At 49.3% G+C, this 16638-nt stretch overlaps 2 protein-coding genes across 7 annotated transcripts in view; one reads left to right on the top strand and one right to left on the bottom strand.

Moving 5' to 3' along the window:
- Positions 1-4452, top strand: part of DMTF1 (cyclin D binding myb like transcription factor 1) — a 29507-nt gene extending 25055 nt beyond the window's left edge. For all 6 annotated transcript variants that reach the window (XM_080555404.1, XM_080555403.1, XM_080555400.1 and 3 more), the window contains 2 exons: positions 2154-2301; positions 3105-4452. In XM_080555404.1, the coding sequence (XP_080411530.1) occupies positions 2154-2301; positions 3105-3214 (258 nt within the window). In that variant the 3' untranslated portion in view covers positions 3215-4452. The remainder of the gene's footprint in view (positions 1-2153; positions 2302-3104) is intronic.
- Positions 4453-4458: 6 nt separating this feature from the next.
- On the bottom strand, positions 4459-12203 carry TMEM243 (transmembrane protein 243). The gene is made up of 4 exons (XM_080555619.1): positions 11908-12203; positions 7653-7703; positions 6691-6795; positions 4459-4965 (listed from the first exon to the last, which is right to left on the bottom strand). Exons 1-4 carry the CDS (start codon positions 11983-11985, stop codon positions 4843-4845), a joined length of 357 nt encoding a protein of 118 aa, XP_080411745.1. The 5' UTR covers positions 11986-12203; the 3' UTR covers positions 4459-4842.
- Positions 12204-16638: the final 4435 nt, after the last annotated feature.

Raw genomic sequence — 16638 nt, 5'->3', positions numbered from 1 at the left:
TCAGCACCTCAGATGCAGAAACAAACTTATCCAAATGATTTTGTGCATTTGGAGTGTTTATACTAAATTCCTCCATCTTTCATTTGCTGAAACCATCATAATGAATAAGGCAAAGAAAACAGAGATAATAAAATGAACATAACTCTACTTAGTGGGTAGAAAATGCCTTTCTCTAGAAGTTTGATTAGGTTAGACTGGGGAAAGAGATGAATTAGATTTGAATACTACCTCCTGTTCTCCAAAAACAGTGTGCTTTACCGTTGCTGTAATTCTGCTTTATATCCGTGTTGAAAAATCCGTTGTTAATATGTTTGGACTTTGTTAGACTTTGTCTTTGCAAAAGTAAACAGACACTGTGTATCCATTATGCTCTTACTAAGAGGAGGATCACTGTATGCCTCCACAGTCTGCTACTACACAAGTGTTTGGCTCCTGAATACATCCAAAGCTGGGGATTTTCTTTTTTATCTCGTAGTTGAAATGGTTGTGATAAAAATACTCAGCAGTTGAGGCAGTCCATCAGCTTTCTTCTCTCAGTTTAAAAATGCAGCTTCTCAAGTTGGAATTGGTAAATTTCTGCAAAAAGCATAGTTCTTAATTGAATTTCATAGGAATCATTTATGGCTAGCAGGGTGTCAAGAAGTACTAATCTTCATATACAGAAGAGTAAACTGAGTTTGTAATTCTAATTCACATTCAAGTTTGATGTGTGTGCTTAAATTCCAGGAAACAGAGACTGTTAGTGAGTTTCTAAATGAAAAGTTACTCTAGAAAGACGTGCCTAAACATTGCTTTCTCTGAGCCAGTGTTATTTTTATGCACTTGCAAGTATTATATTGTCAGTGTGGGTATGGGTGGTGGGAAGTAAGCAGCTGTGCTGCAGGGTTTTGTTATTTCTGACTGGGAAGGGTGCCCATTTGTCACAATGGCGTGTTCGGTTTTTTCACACCTCCTTTTCTCAGTTCTAAGCCATGCTGCTTATTGTGGGCAGGTTCAGCTGTGTTCTCTGCACAAAGCTGCTGTTGCAGGTCAGGCATACTGTGCCTTGCATGAACGGCTACACGTTTGGAGTGAGTTTAAATCGCTAAGCTGCAGCACAGGTAGTCAGCTCCTCTTCAGCTGCACCAGGGAAAGGGTTTTCTGCAAGCTGCCTTTGCAAAAACATTGTGGAAACTATGTAGGGAAACAAGTTTTCCTAAAACTAACTGAAACTTCAAGATTTTCTTGAACGGAGTGGGGGTGTTACCTCTCTCAAACATTTCTTGCCCACTCTGAAAAGAGGGATAAATCCCTGTACCTTCACACCGATAGCTACATTTGCTATCATTCTGCATCAGTAATTCCTGAAGCTTGAACGAACCTTACACATGTTAAACACAAGATCCAAATATCTGTGGTTATTCTGGCAGTGTTAACCAGGATGTCTTTTCACTGCATGTGCAGAACCAGGAGCCCACCTGAGTGTGCTGTGCCACTGAGTAAGCCAGGTTTATTACTTCCTTTTCAGTGCTAGCACTACAAAAGCCAGGGAATAGGCAGCAGCTGTGGGATTTAGAAGAGGGCAGGGATATTGACAACTGGAAGGAATCGGTATGTTGCTAATTTTTTGATGTAATGAGGTTTGTCCAAGAAAATTTGGAGCCACCCTACTGCCAGCAAGTTACAGGATGAGGCACAGCAATTAAAATTGGTCTTCTGAGCTGTAAAAACGTGTCACAGAAGCAGGAGTTGTGAAACTAAGTTATTAAGTTCAGGTAAAATTATCACATTTGTGGAGCTGGGAAACTGTAAAGGTATTGCTTCAGTCTCAGAACATCTAGGCAGCAGGTAGTGGAAAAGATTATTCCTGTTTATAGACAGAATATTTGACTTACAGAGGAACATTTTATCACCACCATGCAATCTCTCATTTCTTCTCCCCATGTCCTGTACTGTTCACAGGGTGGAATTCCTCTTACCTCATTTTAGGTGCCCACTCTAGGATGAAATGTATCTTATGTGAAGTAATTAGCTCAGATGTTGACATTTCAATCTAATGAGATAAAATTCATCCAGGCAGTCTACTTATTATGAAGTATTGCTGGCCAAAGCAGGTTTTTCTGTTCTTGCTACCAAAAATGCACTCTCATGTCCTGTCCTTCCGTGTCGTGCAGGACCTGGGTTCTCCAACGATAGAAGAACAAGTTGACCAGCCTACGATAGATGATGAAACTGTGCTAATTGTTCCTTCCTCCCATGGTTTTATCCAGACATCAGATGATATAGACAGTGAATCGGTGTTGCCCCTAACAACTCTAACAGGTATGTATATTTGATGCTGGAGCTAGCGTTTGCCAAATCAGTATAGCACTTTTGAGTTCTTTTAAACAACGATCCTTGCTTTCTCTTGAATTATTTTCCAAATTATTGCTGTGAATCTTTAACCACGTTGATTACCCCACTTACTTCAGTAGAAGTTGAAGAAAATCTCAACCTCGTGGGAAAAGCCGAACAGCAGCTGCTTCATGACTTAACTGAGCTGTTCCCATTGCCCTTGAGCCTTGAATTAGTACACACAGGCTAATGAGTAACTCTGTTTAGTGCGTGTTTTCTTCATACCTGTGCTGGAATGAAATTGGTTTCTCATTTGGGAGAAAAACAGAGGCATCAGAAACGCAGTTAACCACTCGATAAGCTCTCATGGTGAGGGGCTGGGCGCTTTGGGGTGTTTGCACAGCACTCACCTGGAGGGGCTTGCTAGCTTTGCCACGCTTCCCCATGCCAAGAGTCATCTTAGGCTTGGAAGCAGCATAGATGCGTTCTCCCAGTGCTGCAGCTAACAAATCCTCCTTTCTGGAGGAAGGATCTACTTGCAGAGCCATCTGAGGATCAGCCTTGGGCCTGATACAGTAATACTTGGGGAATCCAAACATGAGTCACACTGGTTGCATCGAGGTTAGTCGTGGCTCCCCTTGAAAACTGAACTTGAAAACTGACTAGTTTAATGGAGTAACATTCCTTAAAATTGTTTCAAAGCTCAGACTGCATTTGTCTCGTGTGTTTTATATATCATGTTATAATGGACCAGTAAATAATGAGTTCTAATGTACGGCGTTTCCTGACAGATCCTATCCTACAGCATCACGGAGATGGGTCACACATCATTGGCTCATCACTGGGCAGTCCTGACTCGGAAGATTCAAAGGATGTTGAAGATTTAGTGAGCTGTCACTGAGAGAAGCAGCAGTCGCGTCCATTTTGTATCGACCACGTTCACGTTGTGAAATCAGTTGCAACCCTGTGCCACGTTTCCAAAGAAAGCAGTCAGTCCATGTCTTTAAACAGAACCTTACAGTTTGAGATGACTACAGTGCACTTTTCCTGCTCAGGCTATTTTACCTCATTTGTGAAGGGTTACAGAGCAGCCAACCGAAGCCTGATGTGCGACGTTTCAGCCAGGGTGTTTCAGTGTTTGAAAGAAGCCCTGTTGGATTGCTCATTGCTAGGATCCACGTGGTCAGTTCTGAGTTGACTTTTTAATAGTGTGCTCAACTGCACACCCTGAAAACTGGACAGAAGTCAAGGATTGTGGACCGTAGCCTCTTAGTGCTGCAGCGAGAACTAGTTTGCACACGTTTCATGAAGAATGGGTGAGAATTTCTGCACTTAACTGACTTTTGTAATACATGGAGCAAGACTGTTACATTTCAGGAAGAAATGTATTCCATCAAAGACTTCAGGGAGCGTGGGCAGCAGCATAAAGCGATGGTCTGCGTTCCCATCTCATCTGCTTTATCAGTACATCTACGGCACAGGACTCGAGACAGATGCTTACCGGGTTGGCCTGGTCTGCTTGTTCCTGAGCAGTCCGTTGCTGGCAACGGATAGAGCTCAGAAAGATCACTTTTGGAAAATCTGATTTATTTTTTTTTCCCCTTCATCACTACAGTAAGCTGAATAAAAAGGGAAGGCCTGTAGGGAAAGGGAAGCTGCTGGAACCCACCAGCTTGTCCCTAAACTCTTTTGAAGGTGGTTGTGAGCAGGCTGGAACATTTGTCTCTCGCTGTTTACATGACACTACCAGCCACCTCTCTGGAGGTGATTTATGCAGCAAGTTACAGGATGGGGGGTGGTGAGGAGGTGGCAAAGTCTTGGAGAAAGCTCTGTGAGAATTTGGGCACAGGGCCTGGAGGCAGAGGAAGCCGATTACTTCCTACATTCAAGGACTGAAACAGACACTAGGCTGAGCAGCAGCCTGTTAGCTAGGGATTGAAAGAAAAAGCTATAGAAATTAAAGACTCGTGTATAAATTATTTTATTTATTTCTGTAATTAGCTCTTCATAATCAAGAGTTGGTCTTTTTCAGTCTGTGGTTTTGTTAATGTGAAAAACAAGTTGTAGTTTCAAATGGTTGCCTAGGGAACAGAAATAATTGTATATTCAGTTTAAACAAAATAAAGAGTATTTGTCTTATGTAACTGTAAGATGCCATTTATTTATACTGCTACAGATCCTTGCAATGCTGCAGTTTATTTGTACAGTAATAAAAAATGCAGGTTTTTTTTCCAAAATGAAAAAGCTTGTGCCATTCTGAAACGTCAGTACAACTGGAATGTTCATTAAGTGCAACAGTAGCTCTTCAGAAAAAAGCAGAATGTCACATCTTATGGCAATAATTCTCCCCGACAAGAGGGGACATTACATATACATTTACATGAAAATCATGTACTGATTGATCCTTGCACAACCCATTTCTTTCCTCTCAGGCTGATCGTCTTCACTTCAACGGCTCAGGTAGAGCTGAGAGCTGAGCTGAAAGCAGTCCGGTCCAGTAATGTCGGTGCTGGGCATTCCCACTGTCCATCATTTACCCACTTCATGGAAGTACAGGTTGGCACATACACATAGCATGGCGATAGAAAATAATATATAGTAAATCAGGTTCCTGAATTTAGGTTCCAGGTCTCCTTGTCGATACCAGTAGATCTAGAAGAAAGAATGAGTTTGTATTACTTAAAAATGCCAGATATTTCTTCTTAGGAAACTTTCTATAGTAACTGAACTGGCAATTTCTAAAGCTGGATTTATTATTTTTTTTGAACAACCTAGCTCTGGCTAGAGAAGACTAAGAACAGAGTCCAGCAAATTTTCTTAACAGTTAAGAAATATCATCTATGTCTGAACATACTTGTGGAATACACCAACAAGAATTTGGCAAGGTGGCTCCCCCCAAAACATGGCTGTCAGTGAAATTAGGGTGCCGGGTTGGCTAAGACACACGTGGTCAGCTTTCCTGAAGTGTGTTTTTTTGATGCTCAAACCTGGCTACAGCCAGCTCTTTGAGGATAAATGGGACAAAAGCAGCATTTCACCCTACACCATCTGTCTTGCAGAGACAACCAGCCACGGAGCCAGAGCCAGCCACTGACCAGGCGTCGCAGAGCAGCTTCCCAGCTTACCCAGCAGCGAGGGACAGGGCCTCAGTGCGGGAACCTCCCCAGATTACGGCTGCAGAAGGAGCTCCGAGTAGGAGAAGCTACAGCAGAGGGAGGAGGCACTCGATACTGTTACCTGCCTCTTCCTTTTTCCTGTGCTCGGGACCAACCCTCAGGATGCTGCAGCTGTTCAGAAGCCGCCCTCTGCTCTTGTACTGTTTGATTGCTTTCTCTCTCAGCCTCAAGCTGTCACCCAGATGAAAACCCGCCTGCTGTAGCTCCCTGGCACCGCGTCTCGTCCCCTGAACCTCAAAGGTCAGTGCCTTCTGCAGGCGCCTGCCCGGCCCCACCACTTCGAGCCTTTTGCTCCGCCACCTCTGCAGTGCAGCCTGTGTCTGCGTTCCCCATCCCGCTGCTCTGCTCTCCGGTCCTAGCTCGTCTCTGCAGGAGGCCACAGGTGCCTGCCGCAGAGGTCACGAGCCCTGCATCACAGCTGTGCTGCTCAGCAGCAGTTGGCGTAGTACGCTGCACTCCGCAGTGCCAAAACTGCTCACCTTTATCACTGACGTGGTTACGTATCTCTGCGTCCTTCCCCTCTTTCCCCTGCAGTGGCCTTGCAGAATACAAACTGTTAGGGATTTGCCTACCAAATGAGTCACAGTGAGACTCCTCGACAAAAACTGCAAGCTGGTCTCAAGGCCATATAAATACAGCTGGCCATTTAGGGCCAAGCAGCGTGTGGTTCAAGGTAAATACCACAATGCATGTTGTTGCGGAGTATAAATTATTCCTGATGTTGCAATGACACTCCTGAAGTCTCACAAAGATAACTGCCGCCAAAGTTTCACAATGTTAATTACAGATTATGCCTGCACTCTTCCTCAAGCAGCTGCTAATTAGCAGCAGTAAGCTTGTTGTGCAAACACTAAAATAAACCTGACAATAAGCTGATTGTAAAAGGATAACTAGTCGTACAGCTACAAAAAAAAAATGAGGCCTACTGAAGTTTCTGACCCATGCAAAGAGCTTAAAATTTAAGGGGAAAGGTAATGTCTGAAAGTGCCTGCCCCTGCTCCGCTCCCTCCAGCTCCTCTTCCCTTTCTGGGAGGAGAAATTCAGCGCTGAGGAAACAGCCACCTGCAAACACATCAGGTTGTTGCGCAGGCGGACCTGGAGCTGGAGTTTATATGGGCTGGCAGGCTCTAGGGGAGTAAAGAAGGCACCCCGTAAGTCAGATTTTACTCGTATTTCATCCAGTCGGCAGGGTGGTACTTACAAGTATGCCAGCAGAAATGCAACACAGGGAGATGCAGAAAGCGAAAAACACGTTCACGGGTTTTGGAGGTAGTTGCGGGAAGACAAAAGCACTGATGAGGGTGACCTGTATGGGGGAAAACACAGGTGAACGATTTGCTCTCTCCATCCTCCAGGTCTGTGAAGATGAGAGGCCCCCCGTGACCGCTGGAGCACCACAGCTGCCTGCCGGTTTCTCCTCAGACCCTTGCCAATCTCGTGACCATCAGCTTCAGCGGGAGCTTCAGAGCCCAGAGCTGATCCTCCGTCTGTGGTGGTCTTTGGCTCGTCCGGAAAGTGTGGGGAAGGCAGAGCTCGAGAGCAAGTGACAAGCGACTTCTTTGGAAAAGCCTCTATCAATCTATACGTAAATAGAGGGATGTAAAGAGAAGCAAAGCAAATCTCCTGGGTTAAGCGCTTTGTCCACCCTCGGTACGTTGGCACAGCACGGATATAAGCTCCTGTCCTCGTCGCTTAGGGTCGCTCAATGTAATCAGCCCTGTAACATCACGGTGGCACACGTTCAACAAGCTGTGTTGCGACCGAGCCGTAAGCATCTGATGGACACTTTCACTCGAAAACTCACGGATGGGTTTTCTGGGAGCACAGCCAGCCCTGGCCGAATGGAGGCAGCGCAGCCGGCCTCACGGTCTGCCAGGAAGGCCAACCTGCCCAGCCGTGCGGGGCTTTTTGTTGCACACGCAACAGCCAGATCTTAAATCACGGCAGGAGCTCAAATGGCTTGAGGGAAGGCGCTCCCCTTCCCCTGCTGTCAGAATTTCAAAAGACAGGCCCCGAGGTTACCACCCGGACCCCAAACCACTTCAGTCGGTGAAGGTTTGCTGTCCACTGCTGGGAGGAACTGTGGTTTCCACCACCAGCTCTGGTTTCCACCTCGTCGCCTGCGCGAGGCACGAAACACGGGCTGGGACGCGGGGCACTTACCACGAGCAGCAAGGACGTCAAGCCGCCGACGACTAGATTGATGATTCTGTCCTGAGGAGAGAGGAGAATTACACACACACGTGAGGGGAAAAAAAAAAAAACATGCAATAACCTACCACACCTAGAGAACTGAATCACCGAGGACCCCTGTTACCAAAAAAAAAAAGCCTGGTTTAGCCTCAGTGCCTAAGGGGGAGCAGCTTGATGCTGTCTTAGGTGGGAACCTGTGGGCTGCTGGCAAGGAGCAGCATCTCCCCCTCCCCAGTGTCCCCGCCGTCACCAACGGACAGGGCAGAGAGCTCCCAGCGGAGCAGGACACGGGAGGAAGGCAGGAGCAGTCGGTGGCGGAGGAAGCACCGGGTGAGAGCTGAGCTTAGCCTGGGAAACCCTCCAAGGGGTTTGTTCCTCCACATAAAACCAGACCATTTGTGCTCCTGCACCTTGGGAGCCACCAAGAAAACCACCGCAGAGTCCAAAAAAAGGAGCTTTAAGAAACGAACCCGGACCAGGTTAGCAGAAGCAATAAACAGGACGAAATGCAGCATCACCGCCTCCCTGCGAGCACACCGGGACTCCTGCAGCTGGGCTCTTCCACCTGAGCTAGTCCGAACGAGGTTGGCTGTGAGTTCTGCACCGAACTGAAGCCAGGGGGGTCCCCGACCCCAGCGGTAGCTCTGGTCTAGGAGAGGCCGATGGTTTCGCTCTGCTCTTGCTCTGCCGAGCCCACAAAGCCGATTTTACAGAGGGGGGGATGGAGTTTGCACTTGGGCTCAGCTCCCTGCTGACAAAAGAGGCGGCAGGAGGTCGGCAGCTGGGTCGTGCTGCCACGGGGGGAGAGCTTTGCAAACGCAGAGGGAGGGGAGATGGAGCTGAGGAGGCTGCGGAGCAGCAACAAATGGCCATCCCGTGTGACCGACCTAAGGAGTGTAAAATCACCGCAGAGAGGCCGGGAGGGACGGCTACGCAACCACACACCCGAGGACAGGAAATACCGTACAGGAACGGTATTAAATTTTGGGGTTAAATGTCTCTGAATTAACCCCAGACCTGGCAGGGGGGCAAACTGGGCAGCAGACAAGCCGGGTCCGGATGCCGGCGGCGGAGCAGCTTCGCAGCGCTTTTGCAGGTCCCCGCGGGTCAGGGCTTTCCCCGCACTTAAACCCAGGGGCGCTGAATTTTTTTCCAAACGCGTTGCCGGGCAGAGCGAGGTATTATTTCAGGATCGGGAGATTACAGCCCCCGATCCCGCAATCCCAGGCTCGGCAAAGCAGCGAGGGAGAGGCTGTGTTCCCCGCTGACGCTTCAGCTCCGGGCGGCTTAGCGCAGCGAAAAGGTTAAAAATAGGCGAGCAAGAGGCCGAGACGGTTAAGGGGATTGGGGATGACGGAGCCTTTCACCTCCGGGCCGTGTCCTGGAGCGTGCTCCTGCCCGGGAGGTGCTCACACAGGGGCTGCGACGCGTGGTGCCCTACGAGCGGGACCACCCGCTGCCGCACAGCCAACCCGGGGAATTATTTTTCCAGGTCGAGCATCACCTTATTATTACAGGTGCCGCAGGGACCCCCCTCGGCACGGCACCCACCGGGGTTCATCGCTGTGAGGAACAAGCTCCTGGCTGCGCGGACACGGCCCCAAAGAGACCTGAGGGCCTTGGGGAGGATGGGGGAACGGGCTTGGGTCCCCGGAGGGTGACACCTCACATTTTGTGCCTTCCATCAGCAACTCCAGATGGTCGGAGGCAATCGCAGCGCGGCTCCAGCACATCGCAGCCACAGGGGACGCCTCAGTGCCAGGTCAAACGGCACGGGACTGCAGACAGTGTTACCCCACACCCTACAGGGGACAAGCTCACGGCCCCACTGACCGCTCCAAGACTCGGAGACATCCTCACCAGCTCCTCGCTCCCGTTTTGTGCCTCTCCGCCTCTCCGAGAGCATCCACCCGGCTGTATTTAAACGTTCCCGTCACGGAGGAGCCCGAGCAGCTCCTGCTTTTAGCTTCTTCCTTGAGAAATCCCGCAGCTGGGATGCTCGGTGCCTTCGCCACTTTACCGCCGGTGCCTTCGTGTCGCTCTGCCTCCTGCCACAGCTGCAGCCATGGTAACTGCAGCTGAATTTACGTCTCCCCGTCAGGATAACATCAGGATAACACCGCCTCACTGCGCTCCTCCTCCCAGGCTACACATCCCGACCCCACAGGCTGGCTTCAGCCCCAAACCACCAGCTTGGGGACCAGGAGAGCGCAAGAAGGTGAGAAGAAGAGGCGGCTCAGGGAGAAAAGCGGGGCAGAGGGAAGGGTTTTGCCTCCCTTCTGAAGCTGCCTGGTTAATTTGGGCACTGTCAGGATGCCTAAAGGTCCCAAACCCCTTTCGGCACATCTCCGTGGTCCTTCCCACCCCACCGGCCAGCTGAGAAGCCCCCAGCCTCATCCCATGGCTAAGGCCACCCCGTGCCAAAAAGCAGATCGGTGCCCCGCCACCTCCAACAGCACCGTGCCCGTGCGCTTCTCCCTCCAGACCCGCTCCCATTTTGAGGCAAAGTTCGCTGGTTTTGAGACAGAACATTCCCAGCTCCGGACCTCTCCGGCGTTTGTTCCTAAGCAACCCCCGGGAAATCCCGAAGGAACCATTCAGCGCCGCACAGGGAGCCTTTGTCCCTCTGCCACCGAGAGACCACTCGCTGCCTGTCCCCTACAACAGGCTTCCCCCAACAAATACATGAATAAAAATCAGTGGGGCCCCATGGGATGGGCGTGGGGTGCCGTGCAGGATGCTGGATCTACGTCCGAGCTCGTGAACCGATGTGCAATATTTCTTATTTTCCGCTACCTGGTGCAAGCAGAGCTGCAACCGCAGAGAGAAGGGGAGCAAAGGGATCAAAGAAGGGGAGCCGCACAAGTCCAGGATCGAAGGCTGGACGGGGGATGGAGATTTTGGGGTTTGGCAGAGGACCTGCACAGCCCAGTCCTGCTGCCAGGCTCCGGTGGCGCCACCGAGACCCCAGGACCTGCCTGGTTATGGCAGCTTCCCCAAACCCCATTTTTGGCTTCCCCGAATCCCTCAGCTGTGAGCCAGCCACCCCATACAGCTCCCCTCACCCCTCGTTCATCCCCTTGCAGGTCCCAAGCCCCCAGCAGGGGTCCCATTTTGCACCCCCCCAGGAACAACCCCATATCATTTCACCCTGCATCCCCCCAGACAGACGCACATCGCCGGCTGTGCTCTCGTAACGGGGCTCGAACCCGATCCAGGAACCACCTGCACCCCGGATTTTGGGGATTTAGGAGGGAGTCTGACCCCATAAACACCCCCGTGCCCCAGCTCCCGGCCCCCACCCCAAAGCTGGGAGGCTTTGGGGGGATTACAGGGGATTGACACCTGCGGAGCCGGCGCCGCCGCACGTCACCCACCGCAGTGCACCCCGGATCGACGGGGGGAGGGCACCAAAGGGAGCCCCCCCCAGCAAACACCCCAAAAAATGGGTAAAATGCAGCTCAATGGGGTCACGGCCCCGGGGAGGGGGGGGCCAAACCCCTTCCCCAAACCTTGGGGCTCCCCGCACCCGGAGCTGCTGCTCCCCATCGGGGCTGGGGCACCGGAGGGTGCTTGGGGGGCGTTATGTGGAAGTTTGGGGTTTTTTTTTAAGGGGGGGAGTTGGGGAGCTCCTCTTTTATTTGGAGGATGGGTCTGGCTTTGGGGGATTGTTTTGGAGCTGTGGTTTTTGCTTTATTTCTCGGGGGGGGGGGATATTGGGCAGGACATATTTGTATTTTTGATTTCAGGGACTAATTAGGAGGGGGGCCGTGGGGTTTATTTATTTATTTATAATTCTGGTCATTCAAAGGGTGTTTTTTCTTTTAGGATTTTGGGATGTCTTAGGTTTGGGTTTTTTGGTTTTTGGGTTGTTTTTCGGTTTTGCTTTTTTGTTTGTTTTTTTTTTTTTTCCCTTTGGGGGCAGCTTTGCTGTTGTCCCGGGAGGAAGGTGGGGGGGGGGGGGGGGTCGATTCTTTCTTATCCTGCGGATTTTCCTCGTTTGTTCCCCTGCTTTATTTCTCTCCCAGGTCTCGGGCAGCTTCTTTCCATCGGGTAGGGACCTGGGGGGGGGCTGCTCTCGCAGACAGAGCGGGGGGGGGGCACCGCTGGGGACCCCTCCCTCCGCCCTTCTCCCCCCCCCCCGGGGGGCTGCTTCCCACCTCGGGGGGGGGGCGGGTGTCCCTCCTCCGTTTTCGGGGTGCCCCCCCCCAGCAGACCCCCTTACCCTGGCCGAGGTCTCCCCGAAGAGCGGCCGGCTGTCCGGCCCGCCGGTGCCGTAGGTGCGGGCGGCGAAGCCCTCCATGGTGCGGGGGGGGCCGCGGCCTCATGCTGCGCCCCGCTCCGCTCCGCGCCGCGCCGCCACCGCCACCGGCGGGCCCGCAGCTCCCGGCTCGGCTCGGCACGGGGCGGAACGGCTCGGCCCGGCTCGGTACGGCTCGGTACGGTACGGCTCGGTACGGTACGGCTCGGTACGGTACGGCTCGGTACGGTACGGCCCCTCTGCAGGGGGGGCTGCGCCGCCCGGCCCCGCCCGGCCGCTGCGCGCACACCGGGGGGGGGGGGGGCACAAGGAGGGAGGGAGGGGAGCTTGTGCCGCTGCTTCGGGGTGGTTTGGTTTGGTTGGGTTGGTTTTATTTTATTTTATTTTATTTTATTTTATTTTATTTTATTTTATTTTATTTTATTTTATTTTATTTTATTTTATTTTATTTTATTTTATTTTATTTTATTCCATTTTATTCCATTTTATTCCATTTTATTTTATTCCATTTTATTCCATTTTATTTTATTCCATTTTATTTTATTCCATTTTATTTTATTCCATTTTATTTTATTCCATTTTATTTTATTATTTTATTCCATTTTATTTCATTCCATTTTATTCCATCTTATTTCATTCCATTTTGTTTCATCATTTATTTATTTATTTTATTGTATTCCAATATTCCGTAATTCCGAATTCCATTTTATTTCATTTTATTTTATTTCATTGTATTTCATTCTGTTGATTTTCGTTTCGTTATTTCATTTCATTTCATTATTCCATTTCATTTTCATTTCATTTCATTTTATTTCACTTCATTTTATTTCATTTCATTTTATTTATTTTAGTTTTTTTATTTTATTTCATTTCATTCTACTTCATTATTTTATTTTATTTTATTTTATTTTATTTTATTTATTTTACTTTATTTCATTCTACTTTATTTCATTTCATTATTTCATTTTATTTTATTTTTTTATTTATTTATTTATTTATTTACTTCATTTCATTTCATTCTACTTCATTTCATTTCATTATTTCATTTTATTTAGTTATTTCTTGTCCTTTCATTACTTCATTTTACGAAAACGTCGCGCACTGGGACAGGCTCCCCAGGGACGCGGTCAGGGCACCAAGCCCGTCGGCGTTCCAGAAGCGTTTGGGCTGTGCTCTTGTCACGCGGTCTGCATTTTTGGGCAGGCCTGTGTGGGGCCAGGAGCTGGACTCGATGATCCTTATGGGATCCTTCCAGCTCGGGATATTCTGTGATTTTATGATTTTGCTCCGTTTCATTTCACCTGGAGCACCTGTCGTATGGGGACAGGCTGAGAGAGCTGGGCCTGGTTAGCCTGGAAAAGAGAAGGCTGAGGGGAGATATCATCACTGTGTATAAATATCTGAGGGGAGGGTGTCGAGAGAATGGAGCCGGTCCCTTCTCAGTTGTGCCCAGTGACAGGACGAGAGGCAACGGGCACGAACTGAAGCACAGGAGGTTCCGGCTCAATATGAGGGGGTACTTCTCTACTGTGAGGGTGATGGAGCACTGGGACAGGTTGCCCAGAGAGGTTCTGGGGTCTCCTTCTCTGGAAATATTCAAAACCCACCTGGATGCCATCCTGCGCAATGTGCTCTAGGTGATCCTGCTCGGCCGGGGTGATCTTCAGAGGTCCCTTCCAACCTCAGCCATTCTGGGATTCTGTGGTTTTATCCTATTTCATTTTACTTTATTCCCTTCCCTTCCCTTCCCTTCCCTTCCCTTCCCTTCCCTTCCCTTCCCTTCCCTTCCCTTCCCTTCCCTTCCCTTCCCTTCCCTTCCCTTCCCTTCCCTTCCCTTCCCTTCCCTTCCCTTCCCTTCCCTTCCCTTCCCTTCCCTTCCCTTCCCTTCCCTTCCCTTCCCTTCCCTTCCCTTCCCTTCCCTTCCCTTCCCTTCCCTTCCCTTCCCTTCCCTTCCCCTCTTCTCTACTCTACTCTACTCTACTCTACTCTACTCTACTCTACTCTACTCTACTCTACTCTACTCTACTCTACTCTACTCTACTCTACTCTATATTTTACTCTATTCTACTTTATTCCATTTCATTTTTTTTTCCTGAAAGTTTCTGGCTTGTGATGCGGAGGGAAACTTGCGCGGCTCAGCGGCAGGAGGCAGGTGAAGGTCACCGAGCTGACTCTTGAAGAAAGTCGCGTTATTTTAGCGAATCTCATTATTGAAGCTGATACCATGATTTCAACAGATTCATTTTTTATTATTGCTGTTGCTGTGTTTTTTTTAGACATCTGATGCCGGCAGAGCTCAAAAATGAGCTTGCAGGGTCTCTCTATCCGCCCGCGTTAAGCACATGAAGTAGATGAATGCAGTGATTACTCCTGGAGCTGAGATTTGTGACAAGGGAATATTTTTGCTCTATCCCTTAGCCAAGGTTTTTGCCCGTGCTTGCCAAGTGACACCCGGTGCAGACATTCCCGGCCTCCACTTGGCTGCTAGCTGGCAGCTGCCTTTTCACAGCTGAAGACGGGTTTGTGTGCACGAAAGCCCGATTATTTTTATTACTTATTTTTTTGTAACTACATCAGTTGGTCTCACAAAACAAGTCTCCTCTTGGATATCCCCGGACCATCATGGCCACATTTCTCCAAATGCATTTTAGGACAAAAATAAAGCGATTAACATGCAGTAGATGTTGAGGCTCCCAGGACAGATTTAACTTTTTTCATTGAAATTGGCCCTTTTGTTTCCTCCCGACCTTGTTTCCCCACTACTACCTGCTGTCATCTCCAAGACCTCCCAGGGGCTTTGAAAGACACTAAATAAAAGACCTGAAAGAAACGACAAAGCCACAAATGCCGTGTTATCATTTGGTTGGGGGCCCTGTTGCTGCTCACCCCTCCATCCAAGGTCTCCCTTTAACCACTGGCCCCTGCTCGGAGAAGCTCTCGAGCAAGCGAGCCATGAAAGCAGCCACTTTTCTTGCGAAACATTTCAGCCACAGAGGTGAAAGTGGTGCCGGTGCTGCTTGGCCCCGGGGCTCGTGCTGTGTACACAGGGGCCCGGCGCCACTTGATCTCCACTCAGCCTCTCGTGGTCAACGCGCTTGAAGACCAAAGCACCGCAACTTCAAAGCTGAATGATACTGAATTCAAGCAAGGACAGAAAATTACCAAGCTTCCTCCTTCGCTTTGTCTTGAGCTTGACTTTTCCCTGAGCTGAAGTGTTGGATGGAAAGTCAGAAACACCTCCCGTAACCCTCCGGCGTTTGCTCCCATGCTCGCTGCTTGGTGACGGAGGATCTCCAGGACACATGGAGAGACTCTTCATGTCATCTTGATCCACTCAGAAGAAAAATCCCACGGGGTGAGAGGTGTTTCCTACCGACATGCAAGTGCTCTTGACCTACGGAAATGTCGCAGTTGGGTTTTCACTGATTTTCCAGCAATTTCATGTATTCCTGAGCACCCTCTGGCTCTGCCCAGATAAATACCGAGGTTTGTGTCGGGTCTGGCTGGAGGAGAGGGACCATGGAAGTCCCCTGCATCACATACTGCATTTATGCTTGGAGTTACAGCTCAAAATGGACACAACCATCTTCAACAGCTATTGACTAATCACCAATAATTAAGAACAGATGCAAAATACAGCCATAACCTGATGAAAACACAAACTATTACTTGTCCATGTAAAGCATTAATAGATCAGATGAAGCCACCAACCAATGGCACTCAAACACACCCTACAATAGCTGGTTCCCGTAAGACCAGTAAAACCATTTACCTGGTGTTCACCATTGGCTTCACTTACACAGCTCAGTACCACACCTCAAATATTGTGTTCAGTTTTGGGCCCCTCACCCAAACTGATTTATGTCCCTCTAGGACATAAATCAACAAAAACTCCCTTTCTATTGTTTCCTTCCTTACCCATCATCAGTGCCGCCAGCATGTGAAGCTCTAAGATTTTGGTAAGAAGGCGATCTCTTAGACTGATCAGGAGTAAGAAGACTGGACTTCATCTTTAGATCTCTAGAACAATATTTTCTCTTATCAAATGCCAGTAGATAACACCCACTAGGTTGACCTCCAGGATGCTGTAGTCTGTGGTCTGCAGAGATGGATCACAGTCCCAGTGAGCCAGTGCTATGGTGCCTACAGGAGCAGCAGCAAAGTCACAGGGGCGGTTTGTGATAGCTGGTGCTCCTGTGAGCTGTCACATAACCCTGGGACAAGCCAAACACACCCTGAAGGGCAAAAAGTGCTCAGGTGTCCATGCTGCTGTCAGAAGAGGAGAGTTACTCAGCCCATGGTTTGCTGGGATATCTCATTTTTTTAAATGCTACATGTCTTCTCAACCAGTCTGCATCTCCCACCTGGACCTTGTGTATCAAATGGAGGTGACACGTTCCGTTAGGAGGCAGCAACCCTCATCTGATGAGTGCAAATCGGACCGAGCCATTAATGCATCGGATCCAAGAGCACACAGCAGATTTAGCAGCTGACTCAGCCGAGCATCTGGTTTCATGGCACAAACAGCTCAATAGATTGCATTTCTGCCTCTGGGTGACACTTGCTTGGCAAATGCTGCGTCTTGTTGAGCTGGGACCTCCTCAATAGGACACGTTTGGATCATTAGGTGACAAATGTCCCGTGGGAGCCGGTCTGGTTTTCCACGAGATCCTAGTCCGTGGCAGCAGTTATCTC

The sequence above is a fragment of the Anser brachyrhynchus genome (genome assembly GCF_964034855.1).
Source record: "Anser brachyrhynchus genome assembly, chromosome: 1".
NCBI lineage: Eukaryota > Metazoa > Chordata > Aves > Anseriformes > Anatidae > Anser > Anser brachyrhynchus.
The sequence above is the reverse complement of the archived record's forward strand: the minus strand, read 5'-3'. Positions and strand labels throughout refer to the sequence as shown.